Source organism: Mycteria americana, unplaced genomic scaffold (genome assembly GCF_035582795.1).
Source record: "Mycteria americana isolate JAX WOST 10 ecotype Jacksonville Zoo and Gardens unplaced genomic scaffold, USCA_MyAme_1.0 Scaffold_130, whole genome shotgun sequence".
Taxonomy (NCBI): Eukaryota; Metazoa; Chordata; class Aves; order Ciconiiformes; family Ciconiidae; genus Mycteria; species Mycteria americana.
The window spans coordinates 26,339-44,452 of record NW_027445470.1 but is presented as its reverse complement, the minus strand read 5'-3'; the positions used below and the strand labels follow the sequence as shown (position 1 = coordinate 44,452).

General features: G+C 52.7%; 1 protein-coding gene across 1 annotated transcript; it reads right to left on the bottom strand.

The window, feature by feature from the left end:
- Positions 1–11,252: 11,252 nt before the first annotated feature.
- LOC142403168 (ciliary microtubule associated protein 1A-like) lies at positions 11,253–14,571 on the bottom strand. The gene is made up of 6 exons (XM_075489357.1): positions 14,466–14,571; positions 13,509–13,709; positions 13,185–13,286; positions 12,718–12,839; positions 12,147–12,287; positions 11,253–11,339 (listed from the first exon to the last, which is right to left on the bottom strand). Exons 1-6 carry the CDS (start codon positions 14,569–14,571, stop codon positions 11,253–11,255), a joined length of 759 nt encoding a protein of 252 aa, XP_075345472.1.
- Between the last annotated feature and the right edge of the window lie 3,543 nt (positions 14,572–18,114).

Genomic DNA, 18,114 nt, shown 5'->3' with positions numbered 1-18,114 from the left:
TGCACAACAGGTATGAGGCCCTGGAGGTGGAAGGCCAGTCAGTGGAGGATGGGGATGACAGCCTATCTACACCAGAGGTGTCGCCCAGGGCAGAAGAACGTACCTCTCGTCTTACCACCACCTCCACGAGGAAGAGAAGACGGGTTATAGTTGTGGGTGACTCCTTTCTGAAGGGAACCGAGGGTCCGATATGCCGGACTGACCCTCCTCTTAGGGAAGTCTGCTGCCTCCCCAGGGCCTGCGTGAAGGATGTCACGAGGGTACTCCCTACCCTGGTACGGCCCTCGGACTATTACCCTCTACTGCTCTTCCATGTGGGGGGCGATGAGGCTGCAACACGAAGTCCTAGGGCGATCAAAAGAGACTTCAGGGCCTTGGGACGGCTAGTAAGGAACTCTGGAGCACAGGTTATTTTCTCCTCTCTCCTTCCAGTGGTGGGCAGCAACACAAGAAAGAAGAGAGACACCCAATCTATTAACGCATGGCTCCGTGGCTGGTGTCATCACCACGGATTTGGTTTTTTTGACAACGGGATGGCCTACACAGCACCGGGTTTGCTGGCGTCTGATGGGATTCATCTTTCTCAAAGGGGAAAGAGAATCTTCGCTCAGGAACTTGTGGGGCTCATCGACAGAGCTTTAAAGCAGACTCAAAGGGGGAGTGGGGTAATATCAGGCTTGCCCGAGGGAAGCTGAGGGACGACGTGCCACGGATAGAGGGAGCGGGTGCCAGTGAAGGCACTCAGCCTGTGTCTCCGAGATGTGCGGGGTACGGTGGGGCACAGCCAAAGTCGAACGGAGTTGAGCTAGGGGATACTGAGGCAACGGGACCCAAGAGGGAAATGCCAGTGAAAATGCCTCAAAGCACGCAAGGGGTGTTCTCCTGTGAAGGAGACACGGACGACAGCCCAGCTGAAGTGCCTCTACACCAATGCACACAGCATGGGCAACAAGCAGGAGGAGTTGGAAGCCATTGTACATCAGGAAAACTATGATATGGTTGCCATCACGGAAATGTGGTGGGATGACTCGCACAACTGGAGTGCGGCGATGGATGGTTATAAACTCTTCAGGAGGGACAGGCGAGGCAGGAGAGGTGGTGGGGTACCCTATACGTCAGGGAGTCTGGGGTAGCCCTATATGTCTAGATAATTTAGAGCTCGATGATGGTGAAGATAGGGTGGAGTGTCTATGGGTAAGAATCAGGGGGAAGGCCAACAAGGCAGATATTGTGGTGGGAGTGTTACAGACCACCCAACCAGGATGAGGAGACAGATGAACTATTCTCTAAGGAGCTGGGAGAAGCCTCACGATCGCTAGCCCTTGTTCTTGTGGGGACTTCAACCTGCCGGATGTCTGCTGGAAATGCAATACAGCAGAGAGGAAACAGTCTAGGAGGTTCCTGGAGCGTGTGACAGATAACTTCCTGACACAGCTGGTGAGTGAGCCAACGAGGGAAGGTGCCCCGCTGGACCTCTTGTTCACGAACAGAGAAGGACTTGTGAGCCATGTGATGGAGGCTGTCTCAGGCAGAGCGATCATGAAATGATAGACTTTTTGATACGTGGAGAAGCGGCGAGGGGGGTCAGCAAAACTGCCACCTTAGACTTCCGGAGGGCGGACTTCGGCCTGTTTAGGAGACTGGTCGAGAGAGTCCCCTGAGAGGCAGCCCTGATGGGCAAAGGGGTCCAGGAAGGCTGGACATTCTTTAAGGAGGAAGTCCTAAAGGCACAAGAGCGGGCTGTCCCCAGGTGCCGAAAGACGAGCCGGCGGGGAAGACGACCAGCCTGGCTGACTAGAGAGCTCTGGCTCGAACTCAGGAAGAAGAGGAGAGTCTACGACCTCTGGAAGAAGGGGCGGGCAACTCAGGAGGACTACAAAGGTGTAGTGAGGCTGTGCAGGGAGAAAATTAGAAGGGCCAAAGCTGAGCTAGAGCTCAATCTGGCTGCTGCTGTAAAAGACAACAAGAAACACTTCTTCAAATACATTAGCAGCAAAAGGAGAGCTCAGGAGAATCTCCAGCCCCTAGTAGATGGGGGAGGGAACACAGTGACCAAGGATGAGGAAAAGGCTGAGGTACTTAATGCCTTCTTTGCCTCAGTCTTTAAGAGCAGGGCCAATTGTTCTCTGGGTACACAGCCCCCGGAGTTGGAAGATAGGGACGGGGACCAGAAAGGAGCCCCCATAATCCAGGGGGAAATGGTGAGTGACCTGCTGCACCACTTAGACCCTCACAAGTCTATGGGGCCTGATGAGATCCACCCGAGAGTACTGAAGGAACTGGCAGATGTGCTCACCAAGCCCCTTTCCATCATTTACCAGCAGTCCTGGCTAACTGGGGAGGTCCCAACTGACTGGAGATTACCTAATGTGACACCCATCTTCGAGAAGGGCTGGAAGGAGGATCCGGGGTACTACAGGCCTGTCAGCCTGACCTTGGTACTGGGGAAGCTGATGGAGCAGATCATCATGAGTGCTATCACATGGCATGTAGAGAATAACCAAGGGATCAAGCCCAGCCAGCATGGGTTCAGGAAAGGCAGGTCCTGCTTGACCAACCTGATCTCCATCTACAACAAGGTGACCCGCCTAGTAGATGAGGGAAAGGCTGTGGATGTTGTCTATCTAGACTTCAGTAAAGCCTTTGACACGGTTTCCCACAGCATTCTCCTGGAGAAACTGGCTGCTCATGGCTTGGACGGGTGTACTCTTCATTGGGTAAAGAACTGGCTGGACGGCCGGTCCCAAAGAGTGGTGGTGAATGGAGTTTACTCCAGTTGGCGGCTGGTCACAAGCGGTGTTCCGCAGGGCTCTGTGTTGGGGCCAGTTCTGTTTAACATCTTTATCAATGATCTGGACGAAGGGATCGAGTGCACCCTCAGTAAGTTTGCAGATGACCCCAAGTTGTGTGGGAGTGTTGATCTGCTGGAGGGTAGGAAGGCTCTTCAGAGGGACCTGGACAGGCTGGATCGATGGGCCGAGGTCAATTGTATGAGGTTCAACAAGGCCAAGTGCAAGGTCCTGCACTTGGGTCACAGCAACCCCATGCAACGCTACAGGCTTGGGGAAGAGTGGCTGGAAAGCTGCCTGGCAGAGAAGGACCTGGGGGTGTTGGTTGACAGCCGCCTGAATATGAGCCAGCAGTGTGCCCAGGTGGCCAAGAAGGCCAACAGCATCCTGGCTTGTATCAAAAATAGCATGGCCAGCCGGAGTAGGGAAGTGATCGTGCCCCTGTACTCGGCACTGGTGAGGCCGCACCTCGAATGCTGTGTTCAGTGTCGGGCCCCTCCCTACAAGAGAGACATTGAGGGGCTGGAGCGTGTCCAGAGAAGGGCAACGGAGCTGGGGAAGGGTCTGGAGCACAAGGCTGATGGGGAGCGGCTGAGGGACCTGGGGTTGTTCAGCCTGGAGGAAAGGAGGCTGAGGGGAGACATCATCGCTCTCCACAACTACCTGAAAGGAGGGTGTAGAGAGGTGGGGGTCGGTCTCTTTTCCCATGTAACAAGTGATAGGACGAGAGGAAATGGCCTTAAGTTGCATCAGGAGAGGTTTATACTGGATATGAGGAAAAAATTCTTTAGCGAAAGGGTGGTCAAGCATTGGAACAGGCTGCCCAGAGAGGTGATGGAGTCACCACCCCTGGAGGAGTTCAAAAAACGTGTAGATGTGGCACTTCAGGACATGGTTTAGTAGCCATGGAGGTGTTGGGCTGACGGTTGGACTAGATGACCCTAGAGGTCTTTTCCAACCTTAACGATTCTATGATTCTATGATTCTATGCTGGTACCACAGCAGAGGGGAAGGTGCCGGGAGCGACGGCTGTGGCAGCGGCTGTTAGCAAAGGGGCTGGGACACTTCTCAGCTGCCGAGAGCCCTCTATAAATACAAATTAAAGAGCTCTGGGGCTGTTCCCAGCTGGACTGACTGACCTGTGCCTGGGGATGGATGGGTCTAAAGGGATTATGCACACCCCACATGTGATCCCAGCACTGCTGTAGGGGCAGGAGGGAAGAAAGTCCACGCGTACCCCACAGCTCGAAGACGTGCAGCCCCACTCCTGCACATCCCAACACACAGGCAGCCCGACAGAGGAGGCTCTCGCACTCTTCCCAGGAAACCAGCACAGCCGGTGCCTCCCTGAAGGGCCCGCAGGCTCACGCACGCAGCGTGGAGAACCAGCAGCAGGGCCAGAAGTCTGTGTGTGATTACGGGACTGTGACCACACTGGGACCGCAGCGCGAGGGCTGCGTTGGAGGGACACGGGCTCTTCAGGAAGGACCCTCTTCGAAGGCGAGGAGGTGGACTTGCCTCCGGCTCGGGGCAGGACAGGAGCCAGCTTATGGGTCAGCATCAGCAGGCAGACCAACACGGGTGCCGTGTTAGCAGGTATCTGCTGGAGACCTCCTGTTCAGGAGGAAGATGTAGGTGAGGCCTTCTTCAAACAAGTGAAAGAAGCCTCACATTCGCAGGGCCTGGTCCTGCTGGGGGGCCTGCAGCACCCTGGTACCTGCTGGAAGGACAATCCAGCAGGGCTCTGTGGGATAATTGCTGGAGGTGACTTAGAAATTAAACTTATATTCACACTTTTAGGTAAGGCACAGCATTGAAGAAGCTTCCCAGGTGGAGTGCGGCTGACATGCAAGGAATCCATTCCATGGAAGGTCCGTAGGGCTGCAACCTTAGATGTCGGCAATGCCAGGGGAACTTGGTGTGTTGGCTCTAAGAGGCACTGCTTGGAGGGTGGAGCGGTGTGGAGGCACCGCGGCCAGGCTCTGTGATAACATGGGAACTTGAAGGTACCACGGAACCCATAAGCTGCATATTTGCTGTCCTGGGCCAACAGCCTGTCACGTTTCTGACAAAATGCTGTCCTTTTGGTGAACTTTGCTCATTATAACATCGTTACAATACCAAAACACACCTCCATCCCAAAAGCTACCCGCCTCCGAGGTGCAACCACCCCTCACTCAGCTTGCACTTTGAATTTTCCTACCTTATACCTTTAAAAGCAAAGCAAGAAAATTTTACACGAATCCTAACAAAGGTATGTATGACTAGAGTCACTCAAACTCCACCTGGAAGGTAAAAAATAGTATAAAATAGCTTAAGAGACAGAGAATGCTAGAGAAGATACCATCACGTACCACTCTGACCTCTGGATCAGTCGACGGGCTGAGCCTCTCTTCCCCCCATCGGGACGCCTTTGGGTAAGATTCGAACACTTGGTTATACCAAGTGCCTGCCCAGGAAACTTAGAAATCTCTCTAGAGTTGCTTTATCATCTTTAAGGCGTTTGTAGCCGGCAGTGTCACTCATACTCTTGGTATTTGCACGTGCTTTGCAGACAGTGAATTTATCAGCGGTAATCCAAAGAACCTGTGTGTCTGTTGCTCTAATAAACTGCACTCTTCATTAATCTAGCCGTGGTAGTTATTGAACACGACCAGACTCTTTAAGTGTGGCCATGGTAGTTCATGGAACGTGACTAGACTGGGGGTGCATCGCGTTATTTGTGAATCCGTAATCGTCAGAGTTCAGTACCCTGAACGTGACCGGACTTATAATGTTTTCTAATTGACGCTGTCACTGACGCTTTCATTGAAAGCCGTGAGAGGGCTCTGGCAGGCAAACGTTGACTCTGATGGGTGGCTGCATATACCGTCCTTAGAAAATATACCATTGACCATGTCTGAGACTAGGACTGGACTTAGCCGCACCTAGACTCCTCTCTGAGAAGGAGTTTAGAAAGCAAGGGGGTCCCGTCTGAACCTCGTGACTCAACGGGAGGGTTCCCCCCCCCCAGCCACTCCTCAGACTCCTATTCGTAACGCGACAGTAACTCTTAACGCAACAGGCTCAAGCAATCTAGGAGGTTTCCAGAGTTCTTCTAGTGCATTTCCTGGCACGGGTGATGGAGGAAGCAAGAAGGAGAGGTGCTCCGCTGGACCTGTGGCACGGAGGTACGCTAAAACTAACTCGAATGAGGGACAAGCTCAACCAACTTTATTTCACAAAAGAGCCAAAACCGCATGACACAAACCAAATGAGAAACGGGGGTAAACCAAAAACAACCAACACTCCGATAACATTTAAACACCTAACAGGTTCAAGGTGTCCATCGGGCTATAGTTACTACGTGGCTCTAGAATAATGACCCAAAGTGCGCACACCCTCACTCGCAAAGGGGGAAACTCTCTCCCTCGTGGGTACCCAGAAGGTACAATCGCTCACCCGGGGAGTGAGGAGGGGTGAGGGCTCGCTCAAGGATATATCCAGAAGAAATCACTCAGCAAAGCAGGTGAGGGCACTCAATCCCGAGAAGTTTCCTCAGGTGGCGTCCGAACGCGAGGGGAGAGGTCCCGAACACCCGCCCGCTGCTCCGAGAAGACCACGCTCAAAGGGGGTCTCTGGCGGTGCTACATTTATACCCTGGGTTGGATCTGAGCTGTGGTCAGAATTGGTCATGATCTAGAAGCTTCTCTGAGCCAAGGCGCCTCAGTGGCCGTGGACCCTGTCTGGTGGCCAAGGGGACCCACTTCTCCTGCTCCCCCTGCCGCGGTGTGTACGTGCCAGGGGGCACGGCAGAGCACAAAAGGTGCGAAAAGCCGGTGATCGCCGTGCCAAAAGCCACGATCTTTATTGGGGGGGAGGGGGTGAATCCTCCCTGTCCCACAGTCCATCCCGTGACCACAGTCATGATGTGACCGGTTTCTTTGGAGTGGTGGCACAGTCACCTCTTGCCTCCAGAGTTAAAAGGGGGCACAGTGTTGGTGAGTCCAACACCCACTGTGGATCACCATTCTTTAAACGTCTTTCAGCTCTCGCAAGCTATCGTCAGCAACCAAGCAGCCACCCCACAATAAACTATCAACCACGTAACAATATCCAACGTTCTAGCACCAATTAACAATAGCAATGGGCGAACGTGTGAGCACCGTCCTGGGGTTGTATTGGGACGTCTAAGATACGGACGGGGCTCGGGGGGGGTAACGCCAGTCGCATGGGTCAGGTTTAGGGGCACGTCATTGTCACAAGTGGGATTCACGGTAGCGGGAGTTTCAGGGGCGGGTTTTAAGGGAGCGGACTTCACGGTGGGCGTGGATTTCGTTCTGGTGCTCTTAATGCAGTTTATAATAATACAGATTACAACAATCCCAATTATGATCGTTATCAGAGATTGAAGGAGGCTAATTAGCCTCCCTGACATGGAAAACCCCAAACGCGTTAAAAACTTTCCCCAACCAATTAGTCCCTAGCGCAGCAGCCATTTCTGTCGTGTCTTTAGCTATCTTCTTCATCTTCTTCATCTGTTCTTGTAGTGGCACCCAGGCATTCGGGATGTGGATGCAACAGTCGTCTACCGATAGATTCAGCCTCCTGCATACACCTTTCTCCTTCAATAGGATTCAGTCTAACATGGCTCGGTTTTGAATGGTCATCTTGCCGTTGTCTTGTCATTGATGGCTTAAGAAGCCCATGCTGTCACGCGTAGAGTTTATTAGCACCTCTAGCTGTAGGCTCAGCTCTAGAATAGCGTGTCTGTTTTGCACTGGAGCGATCCCCATTCCAAAGATTGACTCTAACCACCACCCCGTCCTCGCTGGAGCATTTTTCCACCCCTTCCGTACAGCCCTCGGCACACGATCCCACCGTTGCTGCGGTACGGGCCCTTCCCGGGTGATAGGACGGAGGGAAAGCATGGCTAACGTGCAGGCCAGTTTGGGGATAGTTGGGTATAGCTGGGAATATAGGCGGCCATCAGAGCACACCCACAGTAAATTAGGAGGTGCGGAGACAAAAGATGTTTGGCACGAACCTGGAGTGCTGGTGAGGGGGCGACGATAGTCTCTTTTATGGCAACGTAGGACAGAGGGACGGGAATAGCTGGTATTGCTGCATAAGCAGCCTTGTACCAAGGCTTCTTGGGCCGGTGGATATAGCCACACCAGGGGCATCTTACCTAGAGCCTCGCACCCCATTTCCACTTGGCAGTCCCAGAGTGGACGTGCCCCTGTCGGGTGTGCCTCATCTCTTCCCCAGTACCAACCAGGTGCATAGGTGTACCTGGCCCACGTGCAACTGGGCGGGCAGTCGAATGAGTTGTTATTGCACGCGCTAGGGCATTCGGTACCGTCTCTGTCAGGATGTTTGATACACCAAGGAGCGTTCAGTGGCTTGGGATACACCAGTGAGTGATCAGCAATGTCCCATAGAAAGCCGCGTTCGGTGGTTCCTCAGAGAACTTCGGGACAGGGTGTGGTGCCGTTGACGCCCACCCTGTGGCTTTATGGGTTGGCTGGAGAATGTAATTGCATTTAGCATCCCATACCGAACAAGCATTTATTGTGCCTGGTGGCCAGCTATAAACAATACGGGTATAGCCTACGTCCCCTATGCTTTCCCAGAACTTCCAGCTATAATTATTATATGGACGCTGTGTTAATTCAAGGGCTAGAGATATGATGATGTTCTGGACAAAAATGGGTGAGGGGTCCTGCGCTGACCTGAGGGTGGGTCAAGAGACTGTTACCCATCTTAGGTTCATCATCCGTGCAAATCTTACCATCAGCTTTGCCACTACGTTGCCATCCAGGTCCGAGTTGTCCATATCAGTTGCCGTCGCTACCAGTAGGAGCAACAGAATGGTCCATCCCTCCATCGTGTTTAAGAGACTACAAAAAAAAAAGGCCTCAATCCCCTGGACCGGGCTTTCAGGGTTAGAAGTCAGGGATTATCCACCGAGCACTAATACGGTGGGATTTTCTGCTCCTGTCCGGAGCTTGCCAGGCATATAAGCCTCTGGGTTTTGCAGGGTGATGGGCATGATGCCAATGGAAGCTCGTTCCACCATTACAGGTTGGCCCACATATGTCTGTAGTGGGAACTGGTCCCTTTTATCGTCCGGTATAGGGTCATTGCCCGTTAATGGTCTCGCAGGACAGAACGCTCGGATTTTGGGGTTTCCATAACTTCCCCAGCGGTTGTTAACAATAAAGACCACCTGTGGCAATCGCATGTCCCAGTTGTGGCGTGAGACATCAGCATATCTCTAAATTAATCCCATTGGCGTGGGGATAATATGGTGTATGGAACACCCATTCGATGCCTTCCCGTCGAGCCGTCTTGCAGCACAGTGGCCATGAAATGCGACCCATTATTACTTTGGATGCAATTGGGGATGGGTAAAACACAGAATCACCGAATCACAGCATCATATAAGTTGGAAAAGACCTTTAAGATCATTGAGTCCAACCGTAAACCTAACACTACCAAGACCACCACTACACCATGTCCCTGAGCACCTCATCCAAACGGCTTTTAAATACCTCCAGGGATGGCGACTCAACCCCTTCCCTGGGCAGCCTGTTCCAATGCTTGATAACCCTTTCAGTGAACTAAAATTTCCTCATATCCAGTCCAAACCTCCCATAGCTCAACTAGAGGACATTTCCTCTCTTCCTATCATTTGTTACCTGGGAGAAGAGACCGACCTCCACCTCTCTACACCCTCCTTTCAGGTAGTTGTAGAGAGCAATGAGGTCTCCCCTCAGCCTCCTTTTCTCCAGGCTGAACAACCCCAGTTCCCTCAGCTGCTCCCCATCAGCCTTGTGCTCCAGACCCTTCCCCAGCTTCGTTGCCCTTCTCTGGACACGCTCCAGCCCCTCAATGTCCCTCTTGTAGTGAGGGGCCCAAAACTGAACACTGCATTCGAGGTGCGGCCTCACCAGTGCCAAGTACAGGGCCACGATCACTTCCCTACTCCTGCTGGCCACACTATTTTTGATACAAGCCAGGGTGCCATTGGCTTTCTTGGCCACCTGGGCACACTGCTGGCTCATATTCAGGTGCCTGTCAACCAACACCCCCAGGTCCTTCTCTGCGAGGCAGCTTTCCAGCCACTCTTCCCCAAGCCTGTAGCGTTGCATGGGGTTGTTGTGACCCAAGTGCAGGATTCAACACTTGGCCTTGTTGAACCTCACACAATTGACCTCGGCCCATCGACCCAGCCTGTCCAGGTCCCTCTGCAGAGCCTTCCTACCCTCCAGCAGATCAACACTCCCGCACAACTTGGGGTCATCTGCAAACTTACTGAGGTTGCACTCGATCCCTTCGTCCAGATCATTGATAAAGATGTTAAACATGACTGGCCCCAACACAGAGCCCTGGGGAACACCGCTTGTGACCGGCCGCCAACTGGAGTAAACTCCATTCACCACCACTCTTTGGGCCTGACCATCCAGCCAGTTCTTTACCCAGCAAAGAGGACACCCGTCCAAGCCATGAGCAGCCAGTTTCTCCAGGAGAATGCTGTGGGAGACCGTGTCAAAGGCTTTACTGAAGTCTAGATAGACAACATCCACAGCCTTTCCCTCATCTACTAGGCGGGTCACCTTGTCGTAGAAGGAGATCAGCTTGGTCAAGCAGGACCTGCCTTTCCTGAACCCATGCTGGCTGGGCTTGATCCCTTGGTTATTCTCTACATGCCGTGTGATAGCACTCAGGATGATCTGCTCCATGAGCTTCCCCAGTACCAAGGTCAGGATGACAGGCCTCTGGTTCCCCGGATCCTCCTTCCGGCCCTTCTTGAAGATGGGCATCACATTTGCTAATCTCCAGTGAGCTGGGACCTCCCCAGTTAGCCAGGACTGCTGGTAAATGATGGAAAGGGGCTTGGTGAGCTCTTCTGCCAATTCCTTCAGCACTCTCGGGTGGATCTCATCAGGCCCCATAGACTTGTGAGTGTCTAAGTGGTGCAGCAGGTCACTAACCATTTCCCCCTGGATTATGGGTGCTCCATTCTGGTCCCCATCCCTATCTTCCAACTCCGGGGGGTGCGTACCCAGAGAACAATTGGCCCTGCTATTAAAGACTGAGGCAAAGAAGGCATTAAGTACCTCAGCCTTTTCCTCATCCTTGGTCACTGTGTTCCCTCCCCCATCTACTAGGGGCTGGAGATTCTCCTGAGCTCTCCTTTTGCTGCTAATGCATTTGAAGAAGTGTTTTTTGTTGTCTTTTACAGCAGCAGCCAGATAGAGCTCTAGCTCCAGTCGGGTGAAAGCGTGCTGTCAGAGCTCTCTGCCTTGATGACACTAAGGATATCAATGCTCTCCCCTCGTCCTCATCCTGCAGTGTTTTGGCTGAGGCATAAACATGAAATGGAGAGAGACGGTTGTACTCCCTCACGCACACCTCCTCTCCCTGCAGCTGAAGGTGGACAGACCAGATCTTTGGGGGTGTGTTGTTTTATTAGAATCATATCAGAGATATGAGAGGAGCCGTGTAGAGGGAATGTCGGAGTCCAAAAGTGGGAGCAGCTGCCTGGGGCTTGATCAGCGTCACCTGGAAGGGGAAAAGTGAGGAAAAAAGGGTGACCATGGTGCCTTGTTCTCAAGAAGACTTGTCTTCAGTGAAGGCCGTCTGGCATAACAAGTTGCTGTATGTGCATGTGCCCTTTGTCGTGCATTGCTGCAGGCATGTCTGGGCAGTTTTACCTAACTCCCCCTGTCCCAGTGGCACGCTTGTTGGAAACCTCCTGCGTGAGCAGGACATTTCTAATGGTCTGCTGCTGTTAGTGATTGGCAGTTCTCCCCTTTTTGGGGAGGACTATAAAGGCAGGAGAGAAAGAGTTTGGTGTGGGTAAAATACATCCCTCAAGTGTTTTCAGAAGGCCACTCAACAGCCAAGATCTTGTGTTTGACGCAAATTGGAGTGACATGGCCACTCCACCTGGCAGGGCAAGGTCATGGCTGAAGCTGAGCTGGCACTGGAACTTGCTCCAAGTCCAGAGGCCTTCTAGCTCCAGCCACATTTTGCTAGATGCCCCTGCCCTCCAAGCTGATCCCCAGTGCATGAGAAAAGTCCCCTCTTGGGTCTGCTTTTCTCGTCTGCAGCGGAGTGTCCTCCTGAGGAGCGTGTGATGTGTGAGCACGTATCAGCATTGAATGGCTGAGCTAGTGGAGAGGCAAAGAGATGTTCTTTGGCCTCCCTCTGCTGGGCTTTGGGCCAAGGCAAGGGAGCAGGCCTGCGTCCTGCATTTTGTCACTCCAGTAAGTGGTCTGGAGTTGTCAGAAGCCCCATCAGAAGGGGGAGATGCTTAAGGGCTGGGTGTTGCAAAGCAGAGGAGGAGAGGCGGGCAGGCTGCCTTACCTTTCCCAGGCAGTAGTCTGCTGGCCCTGGCTTCACTGTTTTGTCGCCTGCAAGTCTACTTTTGGTTCCCATCGTGTACATGGGAGCCCTTTTTTTGTAGACGTCCAGTTCCACCTTGGGGAATGCAGCAGGACCTGGCGTCTGTAAGAGAGGCAAGGAGGTGGTTGGGTACAAAAGGCAGGTGTTGATGCTTGCCGGGTGCCCACGCGGGCTGCGCTAGTTGAGCTGGCTGGCCAGAGGAGTGGTGTGAGGGGCATGGAGCGATTGGAACAAGGGCACCTCCTGTTCCCCTGCAGAGAGGCAGATTTCCCAGAGGAGGAGGGAGATTCCCATTAGTGCTGGTGAGCTCTGCCCCACCAAAACTGTTAGTGTTGGACAGCGAGGCACTGCAGGTGTCGGTGTTGCTGGTAACAGCAAGAGAGCCAGGGGACCTGTGGCTTCCTGGGTTTTGCTGCTGGTGCAGGGAAGTGTGCGCTAAGAGAGGCTGCAGGAGGTGTGGGAGCCCTTCTGCCCTGAGGAGAGCAGCTGAGCTTCAGCTGCTGCTGCAAGAGAGCAGAGAAGCGTAGCTCACCTTGGAGAGGTCTTCAGCAAAGCCCCTGTGCTTGCTCTTCCCTTTCAGGGAGTAGCACGGGCTGGCGTGGGTGTAGGCTGTGTTGGGTCCCACCAGCCTAGGCAGGGTGTAGGTGCCAGGACCTGGAAGGGGAATGGGAAGAGAGCGTGAGTCCTGCGGGGAGAGGGGCAGCACCTGGCTGGGAGAGAAGCAGCCTGCTGCGAGGAGCAGGAAGGATGTCTTGTCCCTCCTCCCACTGCCTCTTTCTTCTGTCGCATGTGGTGTGTGTTGGCAGCTCCAAGCCTGAGTTGGCCATTCTTCTGTGGGATGAGAGAAGTTGGTGCTCTGGGGCATCAAGCAAGCTTCTCAAGAGACCGTTGCGCCCTGCTGTGGAGGCTTTTCCCTAGGCCTGTTGAAAAAGCTGGGCAGCAGATTTTCCCTGGAGGACACGCTGGCTGCAAGTGTGTGTATTTCCCCTGTGCCCTTACCTGGAGTTTGGTCGGTTTTGACCGCCTTGTGCCGGAAGGCCATGGACTGCGCCGGCGCGCATTTGTAGAGGTGTTTGTTGGCCTTGTCGGTGGAGTAGTCACCTATGGCAGAGGAGAAGCGGAGAAAAGCAGTGAAGCTGGGCTCTTTTGCTCAAGCCAAAGAGGAAAGGTCAGGAGGAGGGGCTCAGCCTTGTGTGCTTTGTGTCTGGAAACCTCTGAAGCTCCTTCAGGGCGTGAGCTGATGGTTTTGTACCCCAGTAGCACAGGGCAAATGTAAGGCGTGCTTGTCTTGCCTGAAAGAAGGGCTGGAGAAATGGTACTCACTTGGTCCAGGAGTGATCTCGGTCTTAATCTTGGGAAGCCCGCAGATGTGCTGTGCTGGAGCCACGTACTTCCCGTTCCTGGTGATGGAGGGCGGGACGTAGTACCGAGGACCCGGAGAGCAGCTGTCTGCGACGGGAGGCTTGGCCCCTCGAAATGTGTAGGCAGGGGCTTTGGTTTTGGTGGGATTGTGATCCAGGTAGCCTAGGAAGAAAAGCCTATGAAGAAAAGGACACCTGCCTGCAACTGCATATTTCAAGCTAGTTTTAAGTGGAGAAGTTGGAGTTGCTGGCCTCAAGAAATTCCCTTCCCGTGTGATTTTTTCCTCCAAGACTGATACCAGCGGGTCAATACAATGGTACAGTGACTTCCAGCAAGAACAAGGTAGGCACTGTGCAATTAATCAGAAGATCACCAGAATGCTATTGTGATGAAGCATGAAACACCAACACGGTTGCTAAGCTAACTGAAAGCAAATGTAAAGATGGCCTCTGTGATGTTTTGCTTTCCCGGAGCCCCAAAGGAAAAGAAATGGAAACTTTACTGCTATTACCAAGGAGGAGAAGAAGAAGAATAGGAAGAGAAGATGAAGTCTGAGAGGAGAAGATGAAGAAGGAGAAGAAAAGGGGAACAGAAGGAGGAGAAGACAAAGACAAGGAGAAGAAGAAGAGGAGAAGAAGGGTGAGGTGGGAGCACCAAATTTGTAGAAAAGACACAAATCAAGCTTGCTCCTGTGCGCTCAGGGGTTAAGGCCCTGCTAAGGCCACCTCTGTGCTCAGCAGAGTCAGGCAGCTCTTTTCCAGGGCTTTCCCAGGAGCAGCCTGAGCCTTCCTCTGGCAGGCCTGTGTCCTTGCTGCAGCTGAGAGCATGGAGGCTTGGAGCAAAGGGGAATGGAGCTGTGGCTGCTCGTCCCCTGGAGGCAGTGGATGTGCCGCCCCCGCCTTGCGATGGTGGTTTTACCTGTTGTCCCGGGGATTGAGTACTTGGGTCCCGGGCTGGTGAACTGGGCCATGATGGGGCCGCGTGGGCGATGAGGTCTCCAGGTGCCCACCCAGGCTCCGTCCATGGTGGAGGTGGATACAAAGCCTACGGCGAGAGCAGGAGAGTTGCTGAGGGCCTTCCCTGACAGAGGCCCTCTGTGAAGCCTCCCCGGGAGGAGCAGCAATGCTTCACCTTTCTCAGCCTTGGCCATCGCACTGGCTGTGGATGAGCTTGTCGGCTGCGGCAGCTCTCGGTCGCAGAGCGCGGCGAGGGTGAGGGCAGGCAGCGATCGGGCAGGAGAGGTTGTGGTGTCAGCTGCCGAGCGGCCCTGGGGAGAGACCTTGGCTCGTCTTGGAGACGCACTGTGACATCATACAGGCTCCTGGTGCCTGTCATATGTGCTGTTGCACCATACGGCTGATGGGGGAGCTGGGGATGTCCAGCTTGCAGGGCTAGGCCTTCATGAGGTCTGCATGGCAGGAACATGCAGCGAGGGAAAACTGATGTGATTTTTGCATTTAATCTAGCAGCCTTATGTTCTTATACTGTTGGGCTCACATCATAATATGAATGTGAAGACAATAAAGATATTCAGTGAGTACTCCTTGGTGCTGGCAGCTGGGTATTAGCAAGCGTCAAATGCTGTTTGGTATCTTGTTAGCTCCTGGAAGTTCGGGTTCCTTAGATTTATGTTGTCTTTAGCACTTGGTAAGTATCTGACTCTGCAACAAAAAAATGAGAGCAATGTTTACAAAAAGATCAAAAATACAAGTGCATGAAAAAACAATCTGCTGAAGTTGAAGGAGATGCTAAACCTTTCTGAGTATGAATATTTGGATTGGCACCTGGTCTGAAATTTGCCACAGCAGTTTCTGGGGAAAACCCAGGAAAAATCCATGGGAAAGGTAGCCACAGAAACTGCAGCCTCGGGAGTCTGTCCTGGTGCTCATAGCCATTTAGGAAAGAAACAAGGCTTGGAGCTAGGACTAGTTCCCAAGAGTAAAACATTGCTAGAGGATTTTCCTTCTCCCTTTGTCTCTTTTGCCCATGCATCTGCGGCGTTGGAGGAAGCAGCATGAATGGGCCGTGTGTGTTGGCTGAGAGGAGGAAGTTTTACTTTACGGGATTGCTAATGGAAGAGCAGATTCTCACAGCCAAATCCAGTTGCTTCTGCTTCAGAAAGAAGGGCCCCATTCTCCCCTCACTGACACCGCTCTGAATCCAGCACCCATTGAGGGAGGTTTTTACCAGTGTGGAGAGTCTCAGTCCAAATGCCTCCTAATGCACCCTTACCTCTTCTCCATTTCCTCTGTACCTGTGCTACATGGGAAATCCAGAGTTGCTTTTGCACAGGGCGATCAGGCCATGGGAATCCATGGGAAATGCAGGAACGAAGGGGTGTCCTTCAGCTGTGCTGGACAGTGTGGGACTGTCTGAGGAACAAGTGAGCAAATAGGATGATCTGGAAGAAAAAGAATGTTAAAACTTTCCTAAGATACAAGTATTTTTTCACAGTAATGTTCTTGCAGCTCATAAGCTTAGCCACATTTCCTCCCTTTTTGCTTGTCCACTTGTCTAATTCTGTACTGCCAACAGTTCAGAGATTATAGAATCATGGAATCATTGAGGTTGGAAAAGACCTCTACGCTCACCGAGTCCAACCATAAACCGAACACTGCCGGGTCCATCACGAAGCTGTGTCCCTAAGTGCCACATCTGCACGTCCTTTAAACACCTCCAGGAATGGTGACTCAGCCACTTCCCTGGGCAGCCTGTTCCAGTCCTTAAGAACCCTGTCAGTGACGAAATCTTTCCTACTTCTCCCTTTCTTGGAGGCTGATGTACCTGGACTGAACAACAGGCATAAGCCAAACAGTAGTCACTGTCCTTGCACTAACGAACTCACATGAGAGCCCAAAGCCAGATGCCTTCCCTGCTCTCACTCTCACCTGTCCAACAGCTCTAAATCTTCCCAAAGCAGACGAATGAGCCTAGCAGGGAAGGCATGAAGCCACACTCCAGCCAACCACACAGACCCCACACCAACCAAAGGCACGGGCAGAACCAAGCAAGAAACTCACAGGCCACCTTTGCACTGAGTTTGAGCTAGAAGCACTGAGCTAGAACAGGGCGACAGCAACCACCACTGCCAAACACGGCCAAAACTGCCAATCACATTGCATTTTCACACGTGTCCTGACCAGACACTTCTGCCTTTCTCTCCTACATTGTACTTTTCAGTACAGGAGTATGCACCTGGTTAATCTTCTCTTTAACAGGTTATTAGATTATTCAGCTCTCCAAGAGAGAGAGGGAGTGAGAGAGAAAGAGAGAAATGCACATGAACTAAACTACAAAATAATATCATTGACTACATCCAGCTTAAAAATGTTAACTTCCATGCCTGTCCTTTTTCTGAAGAGCCAGACAGCAAACCATCACTGGAAGCCTCCTTCACTAGGCAGTTGTCTGACAAAGCGCTTTGTGACAAAAAGCAACAAGACAATTCAACAGGAGCAGAGGCTGCCCAAATTCAATGCTTGCCAACAGTCTTCTACAGAGCAGAAACGAAGGGGAACCCAGGACAAGTCAGAGCCCTTGCCAAGTGATTTTTAGTGCCGCAGCAACTCCACTGGCAGAAAACCTCTTGAGCTTCAGTGGGACTTGGGAAGGGATTTCTTAAAGCCTCTGTCCTCCACGGCTACCCCAGCAGCCAGCAGTGGAGCAGCGCTGCCCGGCTCCACTCCTGCAGCCCTGCCAAGCAGAACAGCAGGCACAATGCAAAAAATCAGCCTCCGTCAATGGCCCCGAGTGATCTGCATCAGAGATTCAAAAGAAGGAATAAGGCAATTAAACTACAAGCAGAAACACATCATTTACTCCCAAGGCAGAGCAGACAGCACGGTGTGCACTATCCCAAAGTACTCTTGGGAGTCATCGTGTAAAGTAAATCGTGAGAGATACGATTAAAATCGTGGGAGACACGACAAAGTAATCGTAAGAGACACCATTTACCTCGAGTGCGGCAAGTTAAAAATGCCTGAGGGTGGCACCCCAGCTCTTCTCAAGGGTGGGCAGCCAGGTACCCGAGCTGCTGAAACAAGCAGCCAGAGAGCGCAGCATGACCACCCTGGTGCCCAGCACCTTACGAGATGCACTGTTGGCACTGCTGCAGGGACAGGGCTTGTTTCCACTGGAGCAGATGCTGCTGTCAACAGCTTTCCACCCAATGGCACCCCCAAACTGGAAATAACCCTTAGACCTGGTACCATTGCCCAAACCCAGGAACAAACCCTCAATCCAGATGCACCCCACACCTGGCAGCACCTCCCAAACCTGGCAGCATACACCTGACACAGCAACACCCCCGAACCCTGAAGCTTACCCCAAAATTGGCACCAACCACCACACCAGAACAGCCCCCCAAGACTGGTCAGCATCCTTCAAATCCACAAACACGCCTGAGCCCAGGGGCACACCTTAAACCTGCCAACAGTCCCCCAAGTCCAGAAACAGCTGCCAAAAGAAGAAACCTCTGGCTGGAGAAGGGGCTGGGCAGCCGGCTCCAGGAGACCCTGCTTGAACAGGCGTTTGGACTAGGTGGTCTCCAGAGGTGCCCTCCAACCTC

Coding starts and splice junctions, on each gene's coding strand:
- LOC142403168 (XM_075489357.1), bottom strand. CDS start 14,571: ATGGACGGAGCCTGGGTGGGCACCTGGAGACCTCATCGCCCACGCGGC. Junction 12,840..13,184: donor CAAAACCGACCAAACTCCAG/GTAAGGGCACAG, acceptor TTCCCCTTCCAG/GTCCTGGCACCTACACCCTG. Junction 11,340..12,146: donor CAGACTACTGCCTGGGAAAG/GTAAGGCAGCCT, acceptor TTCCCCTTCCAG/GTGACGCTGATCAAGCCCCA.